The sequence below is a fragment of the Triticum aestivum genome, chromosome 5B (assembly GCF_018294505.1).
Source record: "Triticum aestivum cultivar Chinese Spring chromosome 5B, IWGSC CS RefSeq v2.1, whole genome shotgun sequence".
Lineage (NCBI taxonomy): Eukaryota > Viridiplantae > Streptophyta > Magnoliopsida > Poales > Poaceae > Triticum > Triticum aestivum.
Window position 1 is genome coordinate 691,346,779 of NC_057807.1, and position 16,259 is coordinate 691,363,037.

The 16,259-nt window shown below is 41.9% G+C and overlaps 1 protein-coding gene and 5 non-coding genes across 8 annotated transcripts; 5 read left to right on the forward strand and 1 right to left on the reverse strand.

Moving 5' to 3' along the window:
* Positions 1-3,495: 3,495 nt before the first annotated feature.
* On the reverse strand, positions 3,496-6,074 carry LOC123114278 (putative receptor protein kinase ZmPK1). Of its 3 annotated transcripts, XM_044535699.1 has the most exons (4): positions 5,501-5,776; positions 5,190-5,393; positions 5,011-5,095; positions 3,496-4,932 (listed from the first exon to the last, which is right to left on the reverse strand). In XM_044535699.1, the coding sequence occupies exons 2-4, from the start codon at positions 5,203-5,205 to the stop codon at positions 3,606-3,608; spliced, it is 1,428 nt and encodes a 475-aa protein (XP_044391634.1). In that variant the 5' UTR covers positions 5,206-5,393; positions 5,501-5,776; the 3' UTR covers positions 3,496-3,605. The 3 variants fall into 3 exon arrangements, with proteins under 3 accessions (XP_044391634.1, XP_044391633.1, XP_044391632.1); XM_044535698.1 differs by having other exon boundaries at positions 5,011-6,074; XM_044535697.1 differs by having other exon boundaries at positions 3,496-6,071.
* Positions 6,075-7,175: 1,101 nt separating this feature from the next.
* On the forward strand, positions 7,176-7,247 carry TRNAC-GCA (transfer RNA cysteine (anticodon GCA)). The gene has a single exon. It is a non-coding gene; the product is annotated as a tRNA-Cys (tRNA).
* An 807-nt stretch (positions 7,248-8,054) lies between these two features.
* TRNAY-GUA (transfer RNA tyrosine (anticodon GUA)) lies at positions 8,055-8,126 on the forward strand. The gene has a single exon. It is a non-coding gene; the product is annotated as a tRNA-Tyr (tRNA).
* Positions 8,127-9,161: 1,035 nt separating this feature from the next.
* On the forward strand, positions 9,162-9,233 carry TRNAY-GUA (transfer RNA tyrosine (anticodon GUA)). The gene has a single exon. It is a non-coding gene; the product is annotated as a tRNA-Tyr (tRNA).
* Positions 9,234-10,268: 1,035 nt separating this feature from the next.
* Positions 10,269-10,340, forward strand: TRNAY-GUA (transfer RNA tyrosine (anticodon GUA)). Its single transcript has one exon. It is a non-coding gene; the product is annotated as a tRNA-Tyr (tRNA).
* Positions 10,341-13,462: 3,122 nt separating this feature from the next.
* Positions 13,463-13,534, forward strand: TRNAY-GUA (transfer RNA tyrosine (anticodon GUA)). The gene has a single exon. It is a non-coding gene; the product is annotated as a tRNA-Tyr (tRNA).
* The last annotated feature ends 2,725 nt before the right edge of the window (positions 13,535-16,259 follow it).

The following is a 16,259-nucleotide window of genomic DNA, read 5'->3' on the forward strand; positions in this document are numbered from 1 at the left end:
GAGTATATTGCCTTTGTAAAGGCCCGTCTTAGTGAGCAGTTTCTTATGTCCGATCTTGGACCTCTTCGCTACTTTCTTGGGATTGAAGTCTCTTCTACCTCTAATGACTTTTTTATATCCCAGGAAAAGTATATACAGGATCTTCTTGCTCATGCTGCTCTTACTGATGAGCACATTGTTGAGACTCCCACGGAGCTCAATGTTCACCTCCGTGATACCGATGGTGACCCCTTGCCTGACCCGACGCATTATCGTCATCTTGTTGGGAGTCTTGTATATCTAGTTGTTACTCGTCCGGATATCTCTTATCCGGTTCATATTCTGAGTTAGTTTGTCTCTACTCCCACTTCGGTTCACTATAGTCACCTCCTTCGTGTTCTCCGATATCTTCGGGGCACGGTCTCTCACTGTCTATTCTTTCCTCTATCTAGTTCTTTACAACTTCAGGCCTATTCGGATGCTACGTGGGCTAGTGATACCTCTGATCGACGTTCACTTTTTGCTTACTGTGTTTTTCTTGGTGGTTCTCTCATTGGCTGGAAGACGAAGAAACAGACTGCAGTTTTCCATTCGAGTGCAGATGCTGAGTTACGAGCTATGGCTCTTTTGACGGCAGAGGTGACTTGGTTACGGTGGTTACTTCAGGATTTTGGTGTTTCTGTTACTACACCTATCCTGCTTTTATCTGACAGTACAGACGCTATTAGCATTGCGCGCGATCCTGTGAAGCATGAGCTCACCAAGCATATTGGTGTTGATGCTTTCTATGTGCGCGCTGGTGTGCAGGATCAGGTTATTGCTCTTCAGAATGTTCCTTCCGAGTTACAGTTAGCGGATTTCCTGACGAAGGCCCAGACTAGAGCGCGGCATGGCTTCTATCTCTTCAAAGTCAGTGTTGTTAATCCACCATGAGTTTTAGGGGGGGTGTTAGAGTATTATATATATAGCCATGTAACCTTTCGTATTTACCCTATTGTATAAAGGGTTTCCTGCATATAGTCCACACATGTACATGTATATATACTGGCCTATGGCCTCCTGGTAATACAAGTTGCATATTTCCTAACAACATCCATATAAACGTGTGTGATTTTTTAGAACTTTTTATAACTTCAAAATGCTAATTATGGAAAAAAATCAAAAAAGAGCTCCATGGAGCTCGTCCTCCATTTAGCAATTTTGCTTTTGAAAAATAGAACTTCGAATAATTTGAAGGAAAGAGATAAGTACTTACCGTGCGTAGAATATCATTTCCCCTGCTCTTACTTGAGTTCCTTGGTCGAACTTGAATGGAGTAAATAGCAAAAACCTACCCCATTTGGAGCTAGTGTTACGAAAACTAGGAGTACTTTCTTTAATTTCTCAAAAAGCTCTTACTATCACTATTTTTGTTGGTTGTTCCAAAAACATTAATGAGTGAATGGTTATGTCTTAGTCCGGTTTTTTACATGGAGGGCCCGCTCGTCAACTTCACGTGGCAAAAAGTCAACAGCGTTATGTAAACAGTTAAGCTGACCGTTATGACCAGGTAGGGCCCACATGTCACCTTCTTCTCCTATGTCTCCCTTTTCTCTGTACCCCGTCGAGGATCCCTTTTCTCTGCACTAGTCCACCACGCTCACTATAGTGGCCGGACAGTTGGTCGCCTGAGCACTGCTACCACGCGAGCAGCCTGCGCACACCCCCGCCGCCGCCTCATGCTGCTTCCAGACAGCGCCCAACCGCTCCCTCTTGCTCCCAGCCGGTGCCCAACCACCCTCTCATGCACCGGTGACCTTCCTACTGCTCTGGTGGCCTTCCATGCTGGAGGGCGGAGGAGGAGAAGCTCGCGCGGCCGCACATGAAGACGAGGCGTTGCAAACTCTGGGCCCTGTTGTCGCCGCCACCGTCAGCCTCCCTTTGAGCTGGATCTTGTGCTTAGCAACAAGCAACAACAACTGCGATAGAGGGCAGCAGCACCACAACAACATAGCCAAGGCCGCAACAGCCACGACCGGCCACCACCACGGTCGGCCGGTGCAGCCACGACCAGTGCCAGCACAAAGACCCGATTACTTTTTAAAAAAAGTTACAGGGACTCTATTGTTTTTTCCGAAAATGTTAGATGGACCTGATTGCTTTGTTTAAAAAGTTACAGGGATCCAGTTGCTTGTTTTTTGAAAGGGACCGACATGTGTGCTTCACCTGTCATAACGGTCAAAGCTGACGGTGCTGACATTTATGCCATGTCATGTCTGACGGGGGCCAACATTATCATAGTCGCAGTTAAATGTTAACGCTTCAGTCACTAGTGTTTTTTCTTTCAAACAGTCAACCAAAATAGTAGTGTCTTTTTGAGAAACTAAAGTAAGTGGTAATTTTGTATAACGCTAGCCCCAAATGTGGTATTTTATTGTTTACTCAACTTGAATGGTGTCTTGGCCAGCAGTGCCTGTGATCTGAATGTACAAGGAGCAAACCGGGCTGAGCCATGTCGATGTGCTTCCATCATGCATGTAAGCACACCGCACATTTTCAGTCTCTCTTTCATCAGTGCAGGAGCTCCGGGTTCGTGAACAAGGACGAGCGCGGGTCCTCCCGGCTTGCTGCCACGCCTTCCACCCGGGCCGGACTGCATCAGCCCGTCGCTCTGTGTCCCCGGCGGCGGCGAGGGAAATGTGCAGGGTCGCCGCGGCGCACAAGGTGCTCGACAAAATGCCTGCCACGGAGAGAAGAAGAAGATATGACGTGGCACTGGAGCTGACTTTGACCGCCATTTGGCAAGGCAAAGTGAGATTCAAAACCGGGGACACGTCATCCCCATGTCTCGTTTTGGACGGCCCATGTCCAGTTTGAAAACATGAGAGAAATGTAGCACAACATTTTTTTGAAGGACCAAATATATATACTCCCTCCGTTTCAAAAAAAGATGACCCAACTTTATACAAAGTTAGTATAAAGTTGGGTCATCTATTTTGAAACGGGTTGTACAAAGTTGGGTCATCTATTTACGGTTCAATAGATGACCCAACTTGTACAAAGTTGGGTCATCTATTTTAGAACGGGTTGTACAAAATTGGATCATCTATTTTGAAACGGAGGGAGTACTTTGCATAAACTTTAGAGAAACAAAATAAAATTCTTCAATTGAACCGTAAAGTCTACATTATCTTTGATATAATCTTTTTTGCAAACCCTCCATAAGAAAATCAATTAAAAATAATCTAATTAGGATACACATAAGCGCTATTAAAGGCGAACAAAGCTGGACGCGATCTTGACATCTTCAAAATGTAACTCATGGCCTAACCTTTTGCTCTTAAGGCTAGAAATCAAGATACAACACACTAACGGCAATGGCCTCGCATGTACAACTACCCCGTCTTTCGCTTTATGTTGCTTACTAAATCTATCCCACACTTATGCATTAGAATCAATCTATTACTCCCTCTGTAAACTTTTATAAGAGCGTTTAGATCACTAAAGGGAGTACTTTTTTTTAATCAATGACTACGATTAGAAGAAATATCATAGTTTTTCCACATTGTTGCACATATACATCCTTGACCTTACAATCATATATTGTTGCCTTATTTAAAACATATACCAAGAAAATCAAATTAATACTACTTATCATCTTCATCTAATGATAGGAGAGTCTGAACAACAGATTCCATGGTCGACCTCTTTCTTGTATCTTCCTCCAAACAAGAAACGACCAATTTGATCATCGTTCTAGCCTGCACATAGCTGAATTGCCCACCCAATTTGCAATCCACAAATTCATCAATCCAAGAATCATCACCTCCTTCCAGTTTATCTGCAAGCATGGTGACAAGCTTCCTGAGCACCGTGTGCACCTCTGCATCTGAACCGACGGTCAACTCCGATACTCTGCTTCCAGATAGAAGCTCAAGAAGCACGATCCCATAGCTATACACATCGACTTTCGACGTGATAGGGCGGCCGGAGATCCACTCGGGAGCAATGTAGCCCGTTGTTCCTCGCACATGAGATGTGTTCTGGTTGGACCCACCTCGGTTTAGTAACTTTGCCAAACCAAAGTCGGTGATCTTAGGCTCGAAGTTTTGGTCCAAGAGTATATTCTCGGGTTTCACATCGCAGTGGATGACCCATTCTAGGCACTCATGGTGAAGATAGGCCAACCTTTTCGCAACACCTAATGCGATGTTGAACCGTTGCTTCCAGTCCAGCAAGATGTTGTCACTGAACAAAATGCTAGCCAGTGAGCCATTCTCGACATATTCGCAAACCAACAGCCGGTGGGATCCTTCCGAACAAAACCCCCATATTCTCACCAGATTCATGTGGTAAATCCTAGCAATCACACTCAATTCAGCTTGGAACTCTTCTTTGCCCCGACTTATATGCTCCAGCATCTTCAGAGCAACTGGCCTTTCATCTTCTAAGACACCTTTGTACACCACGCCGGAGCTTCCCCTTCCTAGCTCAACCTTGAAATCCATTGTCGCCTTCACAAGTTCTCTATAGCTGTATCTTCTAAAATGACTAGTCATCACCTTGTATTCTTCCTCGGCCGCCCATACTTCTGATGGCCTAAGCTCTCTTCTCAAAACAAAGAACCATGCGAATGCTATAAAGGAAACTTCAACAACAAAAAATGCAGCTATGAAACCATAGAAGTAGATCCATTTTGGTTCTTCTGCACCAGTGTTACTGTTATGCACTTGTAGAATTGGTGGTATGTTCATCTGGCTACAGTCAAGATGAGGTGGTGCAGAATCAAACACGTCAGAGCGAGGAAAAGCTGTATCTGAAACATTCACCCTTGCAGGAAGCTTGAGATATATTGTTCGCGGATCGTTTATTGGGTAGGTCCATCCACTGAAAAGGCTAGCTTTCGTATAGCATAACCCGTCACCTTCCTTGTACTGAAAGCCTTTGCAGGTGCAGTCGCCCATGCAGATATCCCTACAAGCATGAAAAGAAACTGAGAACATATGTTTCTGATCAGAGCCCCAAAAATCTGTGTTCTTGAGTTTCACAAACTTCATAGGTTCCTGATGATCACATGTTATGTTGACAATAGCCCTGCAGCCTTCAGTCCAATTACCCGGGTTGCTCATCACATAGCCTGGTGCACATGAACATGTAGGTTTAGGTGAGTAGTGACATATTCCATTAGGACCACATATGCCATGGATGTTGCAAGGTTGGGACATTGCTACCATTGAAACTGACCATGACCCATCTGAGTCATTCAAGCTGTACAACCGGAGATTACCATCGGGATCTAGAGTTAGCCTTCTCTTAATCCCTGGCCCTGCATCAGAGGCCACAAGTAGCCGACCATCGGCAAAATCACTCGACCCAAAACTCCCGTCAATCTCCAAAATCCCCAACCTAGTATTGTTATATTGGTTTCTATTATTCTGAAAGAGAGAATGATCAGGGTCTGGCCAGTATATATCCGAAACTTGAGGAATCTCATATATAAGTGACAATATTGAAACATCACTGAAACGGAAGATGTAGTTACCAGGAGCACGTGATTGGGTTGTACACACTAACTTTGTAGAAACGGTGATGGGCTGAGTTGGCAGGAAAGTGTCTGTGGGCGAATCAAAACTTTGCCACAGTATCTTACCATCGGTATTCTTCAAGATGAAATTGCCAGTATTCAACAGCTGAGCATGCTGAACATTTGTGAAGTTGCCACCAGCTTGCCACACAAGCGCGCCATCATAATCTTTGAGGACCATGTTGCCATCCTTCTGCAAGGTGAAGGCTGCCCTTTTGGCATGGACAGGGCGGTCGCGATTTGCACTCCACACGACGGTTTTGTCTGCCGCCTTGGAGTACCATATCGAAAATGTGAAGGCGTTGGTGTAGATGTTGTAGAAGCCGCAGGAGAAGGTGCCATCTGGCGACTGCAGTATGTCGGTTTGGAAGGCTTCGACGGTTAGAGAGGATCGTAATGGTAGAATATCATGTGCTACTACAGCTCTTGGTACTAAAAGCAGAGAGGATAAGCAGAAGAGGGAAGTGGTGGCAAGCAGAAGGGCAAGAGCAGGAGCCATGGTTGCAGAGATGGTTTGAGCTCACGGCGGCACAAGTACTACTACTTATAAGAGGACCGTTCATTTCTAGGTGGACACATACAGGGTGCTTCAGTGTCACACTATCAACCATGTCAAAAGCTTTTTAATGCACTGATATGAGTATCCAACTTACACATACTCATATCAGTTGATCAAGTTCGACTTTTGACGGTCACCAAGCTCGATGAAAAGTCCTCAAGGAGAATGACACATCTAGGACAGATGAATGAAGACAATGTACCAGGCTTATAACTCTCATTCAAGGTGGGGTCTCCGTTGTCTATTGTACAGCTAAGCTGATGTGCTTCGTATTGATATTTTCGGACCTAACACTCATAGGAATTGACTGATCAGCTGATGTTAACTTGCTTTTATTTTCGGACCTAATACGTGGAATAATGCAAGCCACATCTGCTGCAAGTATGGAGAAAGTTGAAAAATACTTTGCTGGGTACCAAGATGCTCATTTGCCTCTACTTTGCAGCATGACCAAATGACAAGAATTTAAGCTTTTCTTTTCTAGTCTGATCAGCATGGTACTAATGTATGCACACCGTTTTGAGATCTCAAGACCATTCAAGGTCCGGCAGAGCCTAGTAAATGGTTACTGCAGTGTTAGGCATGTCAGGTGGATCCGGGTACAGAGTTACTAGGATATCCTGAAAACTCCCCATTTTTGTGTTTATGACCGTTTTCGTCGGTTATAGTACACCGTTTTGGGGTCTCGGAACAATCCTTGTTTTCACGTATTCTCGCCATTTTTGTGAGCTATATATAGCACACCCTTTTTGGTATCCCGCGCCAATAAACATGCAAGCATAGAAAACGGGAGATGCAGTCATATCAGATGATTGTTTTATTATTAATCCAGAAGAAAAGACTCGGAATAAAAATCATGTCAGCTATACATATAAATTCTATAACATTTTTCCAAATACATTGCAACAGAATACGTTAAGAAATATCAGTGATAAGATTTCAAAAAAAGACATATCAGTGATAATATGCAACAGAGAAAGTCAAATATGATAAGAGAGCACTAACACCAAATATTGATAATCGCAGCTCACAAATGGGTTTACATTAATTAAGGTCAAATGTAAACGCAACAATGGGTCCATAGCTCAGTGGTAGAGCAATTGACTGCAGATCAATAGGTCACCGGTTCGAACCCGGTTGGGCCCTTTTGTATTTTTCTTTCTATTTTTATCTTCTTTTTCAACTACTGTCACACTTTCTTCGCAAGTATTTACTCTTCTTTTTCAACATATCTAGCTTTATTCCTTTTCATGCCTTATGTATTTTTTGGCATGTCGATTCTTCTTTCATGGGATTGTTATGCTTACATTAGTTGGTTACCGCTGTTTGAATAGTTCTCAATTACTTCAAAATTATGGCAGATATGTATTATATTCTGTGGACCATGATAGACTGATATACGTATTTTTAGACACGTAGGAAGAACATTTCTCCAATTAGGCCCTTTTAAAAGAATCTAAGAATGGTTTGCATAACCCCAAAATAGCATGTTACTTAAAAGCTGGAATTGGCAATCCGTGAGCACAGCTTGAAGTACATATTAGCGTATCAAAACCTCAGAATGATTTTGTTGTAATGTTACGGGACATTCCTGACTTCTCTTTCTAGATAAGGCTGCGTTTCAAAAATTTATTTTGTAGACATACTGACTAGGAAAAACTGTTGTAGGCCAACATAGGAAAATGTCCATGGAAATTTACTTGCGCCTTAGCACGTAAGTTAAGGCCAAGGGTCTGTATCTAATTTATTATGGCGCATACAACTGATATGAGTATGTGTAAGTTCCTAATTAGCGCTCTAATCCATATCTAAATCTGCAAGGATACAAACTGATGTTCAATTTTCATTCATAATACAGAGTGAACCAAATAATATTTAAACACAAAGATTGCACCTCTATCTTATATCTTGTGTAACTATATATTAATTAGGGTCATTTACAATAACATAAATGGGTCCATAGCTCAGTGGTAGAGCAATTGACTGTAGATCAATAGGTCACCTGTTCAAACCTGATTGGGCCCTGTTGTCTTGGCCCTCCACACTTTCTTCTCAAGTATTTACTCTTTTTCTTTTACCATATCTAGCTATATTCCTTCTCATTCGTTATGCATTTTTTGCCATGTCTATTCTTCTTTGAGATAATTGTTATGCTTACATACATTAGATGGTTACCGCTATTTGAATAGTTCTCAATTACTTCAAAATTAAGGTGATTATGTATTATATTCTGTGGAGCATGATAGACTAATATATGTATTTTTCTTTCTATTTTTATCTTCTTTTTCAACTACTGTCACACTTTCTTCGCAAGTATTTACTCTTCTTTTTCAACATATCTAGCTTTATTCCTTTTCATGCCTTATGTATTTTTTGGCATGTCGATTCTTCTTTCATGGGATTGTTATGCTTACATTAGTTGGTTACCGCTGTTTGAATAGTTCTCAATTACTTCAAAATTATGGCAGATATGTATTATATTCTGTGGACCATGATAGACTGATATACGTATTTTTAGACACGTAGGAAGAACATTTCTCCAATTAGGCCCTTTTAAAAGAATCTAAGAATGGTTTGCATAACCCCAAAATAGCATGTTACTTAAAAGCTGGAATTGGCAATCCGTGAGCACAGCTTGAAGTACATATTAGCGTATCAAAACCTCAGAATGATTTTGTTGTAATGTTACGGGACATTCCTGACTTCTCTTTCTAGATAAGGCTGCGTTTCAAAAATTTATTTTGTAGACATACTGACTAGGAAAAACTGTTGTAGGCCAACATAGGAAAATGTCCATGGAAATTTACTTGCGCCTTAGCACGTAAGTTAAGGCCAAGGGTCTGTATCTAATTTATTATGGCGCATACAACTGATATGAGTATGTGTAAGTTCCTAATTAGCGCTCTAATCCATATCTAAATCTGCAAGGATACAAACTGATGTTCAATTTTCATTCATAATACAGAGTGAACCAAATAATATTTAAACACAAAGATTGCACCTCTATCTTATATCTTGTGTAACTATATATTAATTAGGGTCATTTACAATAACATAAATGGGTCCATAGCTCAGTGGTAGAGCAATTGACTGTAGATCAATAGGTCACCTGTTCAAACCTGATTGGGCCCTGTTGTCTTGGCCCTCCACACTTTCTTCTCAAGTATTTACTCTTTTTCTTTTACCATATCTAGCTATATTCCTTCTCATTCGTTATGCATTTTTTGCCATGTCTATTCTTCTTTGAGATAATTGTTATGCTTACATACATTAGATGGTTACCGCTATTTGAATAGTTCTCAATTACTTCAAAATTAAGGTGATTATGTATTATATTCTGTGGAGCATGATAGACTAATATATGTATTTTTCTTTCTATTTTTATCTTCTTTTTCAACTACTGTCACACTTTCTTCGCAAGTATTTACTCTTCTTTTTCAACATATCTAGCTTTATTCCTTTTCATGCCTTATGTATTTTTTGGCATGTCGATTCTTCTTTCATGGGATTGTTATGCTTACATTAGTTGGTTACCGCTGTTTGAATAGTTCTCAATTACTTCAAAATTATGGCAGATATGTATTATATTCTGTGGACCATGATAGACTGATATACGTATTTTTAGACACGTAGGAAGAACATTTCTCCAATTAGGCCCTTTTAAAAGAATCTAAGAATGGTTTGCATAACCCCAAAATAGCATGTTACTTAAAAGCTGGAATTGGCAATCCGTGAGCACAGCTTGAAGTACATATTAGCGTATCAAAACCTCAGAATGATTTTGTTGTAATGTTACGGGACATTCCTGACTTCTCTTTCTAGATAAGGCTGCGTTTCAAAAATTTATTTTGTAGACATACTGACTAGGAAAAACTGTTGTAGGCCAACATAGGAAAATGTCCATGGAAATTTACTTGCGCCTTAGCACGTAAGTTAAGGCCAAGGGTCTGTATCTAATTTATTATGGCGCATACAACTGATATGAGTATGTGTAAGTTCCTAATTAGCGCTCTAATCCATATCTAAATCTGCAAGGATACAAACTGATGTTCAATTTTCATTCATAATACAGAGTGAACCAAATAATATTTAAACACAAAGATTGCACCTCTATCTTATATCTTGTGTAACTATATATTAATTAGGGTCATTTACAATAACATAAATGGGTCCATAGCTCAGTGGTAGAGCAATTGACTGTAGATCAATAGGTCACCTGTTCAAACCTGATTGGGCCCTGTTGTCTTGGCCCTCCACACTTTCTTCTCAAGTATTTACTCTTTTTCTTTTACCATATCTAGCTATATTCCTTCTCATTCGTTATGCATTTTTTGCCATGTCTATTCTTCTTTGAGATAATTGTTATGCTTACATACATTAGATGGTTACCGCTATTTGAATAGTTCTCAATTACTTCAAAATTAAGGTGATTATGTATTATATTCTGTGGAGCATGATAGACTAATATATGTATTTTTAGACATGTACGAAGAACAGTTATACTCCCTCCGTTCCAAAATAGATGATCATCTATTTTGGAACGGAGGGAGTACCATTTAGGCCCCTTCAAGAGAATCTAAGAATAGTTTGCATAACCCAAAATATCATGTTACATAAAACCTAGAACCCGCAATCCCTGAGCACACCCTGCGGTACGTGCACCTAATTTATGATGGCACATACGACTGATATAAGTATGTGTAAGTTCATAACTAGTGTTCTAATCTGTATCTGAATATGTAAGGATGCAAACTGATATTCAATTTGCATTTATAATAGAGTGAACCAATTGATATTTAAACGCAAGGATACGGGCACAAGTCTATCATATTGCTTGTGTAATTATATATTTATCGGGGTCAAATGGAATAATATTAATGGCTTCATAGCTCAGTGGTAGAGCAATTGACTGCATGTTAATTTATTTATTTTGAGAACAGACTGCATATTAATAGGTCATCGGTTTGAGTGGTTGGTCTCTACTATGTTTTTCTTTCTATTTTTGTTTCTTTTTTCAACTACTGTCTTGACGTTCCACATGCAAGTATTTTTTTACACCATATCTAGCTTTAGTCCTTCTCATTGTTATGCATTTTCCGGCATGTCGTTTCTTGTTTGCGAGAATTGTTATGCTTACATAGATTAGATGGTTACCACTATTGCTATTTGAATAGTTCTCAAATACTTCAAAATTAAGGCAATTATGTATATCATGTGGAGCATGATAGACCAATATTACGTATTTTTAGACATGTAGGAAGACCATTTATCCAATCAGGCCCCTTCAAGGGAATCTAAAAATAGTTTTCCCAACCCAGGACCCGGCATTCCATGAGCACATTTACGATGGCACATTCGGTTGATGTGCATATGTGTAAGTTCCTAACTACCGTTCCTCTGGAAGGAAAAGGCGATCTTGCCAGCGTGCCGCCAGGGAGTTCCTCCGGCCCTCCGCTGACGACCTCGGTCGTCGGTGGTGATGGTGGTGGTGGTGGGGGGGGTGGTGCCGGATCCACATGTGTGGATAGTTTTAGGCCAAAGTAGCTTAGTTTTTAGGCTGTTCATCATTTTGCTTCGGCGGAGGCGGTGGTGGCGCTGAATAAAGTTTTCTCAGATCCTACTCTGACAAGGCGATCGATCCTATGGTTGAGGATGGATTTGAAATCCAGTCTATTCAAGCAAGGATGGTACGGCGATGGCGGCATCCTCGTGGTGGATCTGTGTCCTCGGGCTCCGCCGTTGTGATGGCGTTTTCTCTAGCGTCGGCGCGGAGCTTCAGAGGTAGTCCAGGGACGGATGCAGATTATAGTCTGCATCGATGGCATCTGAAAGATGGTGGATCGTGTGATGGGTTCGTGGTACGTGGATGGTAGGTATGATTTCCTCCTCCGGCGTCTTAGTCATGTGGGGGTGCCGGATCTGGAGTTTGATGGTGTGCCCGGGGTGTTGCCCCGGTCTGATTCATTCAACGGTAATAGTTTCGCTTTTGGTGAGCCACCTTGGAGGTCCGCAAAGCTGCATATCAACGATGGAGCTACATCGAGCTTGGGTGTGGATGTGATCCGTCATTTTTTTTTCCTTTGGTGGTTGTTGTGGTTATGCCATAGACAAGTGACGTGCGTTGATATTTTTAGACATGTAGGAAGACCATTTATCCAATCAGACCCCTTCAAGGGAATCTAAAAATAGTTTTCCCAACCCAGGACCCGGCATTCCATGAGCACATTTACGATGGCACATTCGTTTGTATGCATATGTGTAAGCTCCTAACTACCGTTCCTCTGGAAGGAAAAGGCAATCTTGCCAGCGCCGCCGCCAGGGAGTTCCTTCGGTGGCTCCCCTCCGCTGACGACCTCGGTCGACGATGATGATGGTGGTGGTGGGGGGGGGGGTTGCCGGATCCACATGTGTGGATAGTTTTAGGCTAAAGTAGCTTAGTTTTTAGGCCGTTCATCGTCTTGCTTCGGCGGCGGCGGTGGTGGCGCTGAATAAAGTTTTCTCAGATCCTACTCTGACAAGGCGATCGATCCTATGGTTGGGGATGGATTTAAAATCCAGTCTATTCAAGCAAGGATGGTACGGCGGTGGCGGCATCCTCGTGGTGGATCTGTGTCCTCGGGCTCCGTCTTTGTGATGGCATTTTCTCCAGCGTCGGCGCGGAGCTTCAGAGGTAGTCCAGGGACGGATGCAAATTATAGTCTGCATCGATGGCATCTGAAAGATGGTGGATCGTGTGATGGGTTCGTGGTACGTGGATGGTAGGTATGATTTCCTCCTCCGGCGTCTTAGTCATGTATGGGTGCCAGATCTGGAGTTTGATGGTGTGTCCGGGGTGTTGCCCCGGTCTGATTCATTCAACGGTAATAGTTTCGCTTTTGGTGAGCCACCTTGGAGGTCCGCAAAGCTGCATATCGACGATGGAGCTACATTGAGCTTGGGTGTGGATGTGATCCGTCATTTTTTTACTTTGGTGGCTGTTGTGGATATGCCATAGACAAGTGACGTGCGTTGGTGTCAAGCTCTGAGGTTTTCCGGTCTTATTTGTAATTTTACTCCTTGGCTGGTGTTCCTTTGTGCAAGGCTAGCGTTATGTTATTTTTCCAGTTTTGCCAGGTCGGTGCGTACATGACTTGTATTATGATCCTTATGATATAAATGAGACACGTATTATCATGAAAAAAAAACACTAGATTCTAATCCATATCTAAATCTGTAAGGATGCAAACTAATTTTAAATTTGCATTAACAATAGATAGTGAACCAATTAATATTTAAACACAAGGATACCGGCCTATAGCCAATCTTATTGTTTGTGTAATTATATATATATATATAGTACGGTAAAATGAAAGAATATTAATGGGTCCATAGCTCAGTGGTAGAGCAATTGACTGTAGATCAATAGGTCATCGTTTCGAACCCGGTTGGGCCCTATTTTTTTTCTTTCTATGTTTATTTCTTCATTCAACTACTGTCTTGGCCTTCCACACCATCTCGCAAGTACTTAGTATTTACTCTCTTTTTTACCTTATTAGCTTTATTCCTTCTCAATCCCATTATGTACTTTTTGGCATGACGGATATTCTTTGACAGAATTGTTATGCATACATTACATGGTTACTTCTATTCTAATAGATTAGTTACTTAAAATTGTATATTATATTCTGTAGAGGATGATAGGCTGATATACGTGTTTTTAGACATCTAGGAAGAACTATCCAATTAGGCCCCTTCAAGAGAATATAAGAATAGTTCATCAAACTTGTTTGAAAAAAGCCAATTCATGTTTTGTGCATGCACACCTTGTGTTTATGTGTTTCCTTTCTCATTATGTATGACTTACCTGTTATAATTTGTGTCACGGTGTAGATCTTGTGTGCATGACTTGCTTATGTTTTGAGTTTGAGTTGTTAGTGTTTCATCTGTGACTTGTTTGGAAATTATGCCTGTGATTACCCCTGAGAAATGTTTGTATGTTTTTTTGCCCTATGCTATGTGTGGGAATTGCCTGGACTGCCTTCATGGAGTTTGCCATGTTTTCATGCAAAGAAATGATGTTGTGTAGAAGAAAAAAACGCCTTAGCGCAGCTTGCCAGAATCCCTTGGCCCCTTCTTGTCTTTCTTCATTACCTTGGTTATGAGAACATAATTCCAGATGGACGCTCTTGGGCTTGCTTGTATTGGCTCATCAACACCCAGTGAATCAAGGTTTCAAGTGCGGTTGATGCAAATAGTTATCAAGTGTTAGGCAAGTTTTGGGAAAATGAAAAACAAAACTAGATAATTGTTGGGGAACGCGGTAATTTCAAAAAAATTCCTATGATCATGCAAGATCTATCTAGGTGATGCATACCAACAAGGGGGAGAGTGTGTCCACGTACCCTCGTAGACCGAAAGGGAAAGTGTTATGTAACGCGGTTGATGTAGTCGAACGTCTTCGCGATCCAACCGATCAAGTACCGAATGCACGACACCTCCGCGATTTTAGGCAATAATGCGGAATATGAAGATGAGCCTAACAATTGCACGTGAGCACAAGGTACTAAGCAAACAACACAAACATGTAAGTAGGCAAGCACAATATAATGTACATAAGTGTAAAGAGACAAGTAACCACAAGTAGAGAGTTAGGGTTAGGAATAACCGCAACTCCGGGAGACGAGGATGTATGCCGATGTTCACTTCCTTGGAGGGAAGCTAGTCACCGTTAGAGAGGTGGATGTTACCACGAAGGCACACCAACGCCACGAAGGCTCACCCTATTCTCCCTTTGAGACAACACCACGGAGGCGTTTCTCAACCACTAGTGGTAGACCTTGGGGTGGTCTCCAAACCCTCACAAACTTTTCCGAGGGTAATCACAAAGTTCGATTCCTCTCCGAATGACTCCTACCGCCTAGGAGTCTCCAACCTCCAAGAGTAACAAGAACGATGGGGAAAAGCTCAAAACTTGCTCGAGTCACAAATTCCTTTGGTGCACAGAAGGGGAAGAAGTGGATCTATCACTTGATTGGAGAACTTCTCTCAAATGCTCCTAGAACACTTGGGAATCTAGGATTTAGTGTGGATGAATGAGAGAGAGAGAGTGAGGAGTGTTCTTGATAGGCTCAAGGTGAATGGTCAACCTTCTCCCGTGGAAGGGAAAGGTATATATATAGGTGGTGGGTAAAAGTGACCGTTTTGGGTACAGGATGGGCCAGACGTCCGGAGAACGTCGGACGTCCGGAGGCACAAATAGGTCCGGACGTCCGACAGTCATCGGACGACCGGCCGCTGTGAAAATGTGAGCCACAACCCAGTGTACAGGATACTGACGTCCGAGCAGGGCCGTACATCCGGAGCACGGACGACCGGAGGGTCCGGACGTCCGTAAAAATGCTTCTGTTGTGAAAGTGTCGGACGTCCGGAGAGTTCCGGACATCCGTAGAAATGCTTTTGTTGTGGAACGCTGGACGTCCGGAAGTGGCCGGACGTCACTTCCGGACGTCCGGGCAATCAAGAAGGACCGGACGTCCGTAGAACACCAGACGTCCGAAGGCAAGGTATAGAAATAGTAGCTTTTGAGCAAGTTTTTCACTAGATCCATCGATCCCCTCTTAATAGTGCGGGATCCCTATACTCAAGAACAAAACATAAATGAAGTCAACATCTTGTATCTCCATTCTTGAGTTATATGCTTTTTGTCCCTAGTCATGATCCATGTACACGGTCTTTGGAACATAATCCTGAGATATACTTGATAAACATGATTAGTCCCGAGCATATGTGTTGTCATCAACATCAAAATATGATTAAGGGCATGATTGCACTTTCAGTCTCCCCCTTTTTGGTAGTTGATGACAACTCATATGCATACTCATAATAGTAATCGGAAGTATTTGTTGTGGAGCTCAATAACCATAATAAGAATGAGTAGCGAGCGAGCTCCCCTTCAAAGTGATACCATAGATACTACTAAAACAAAGTGATGAGGGCTCCCCCTCAAAATGATGCCTCCAGTATAACCAAATTTCATACACACGATAATCAAGAGTTAAACTTTATATAAATTCTTCACATGTAGATTCACCAAATCTCAGATTCAACAAACTCATAACATAGGTTCAGTACAAGCTAAAACACATCCATAACAATAAGTTTGATTACATAATGAGCTAG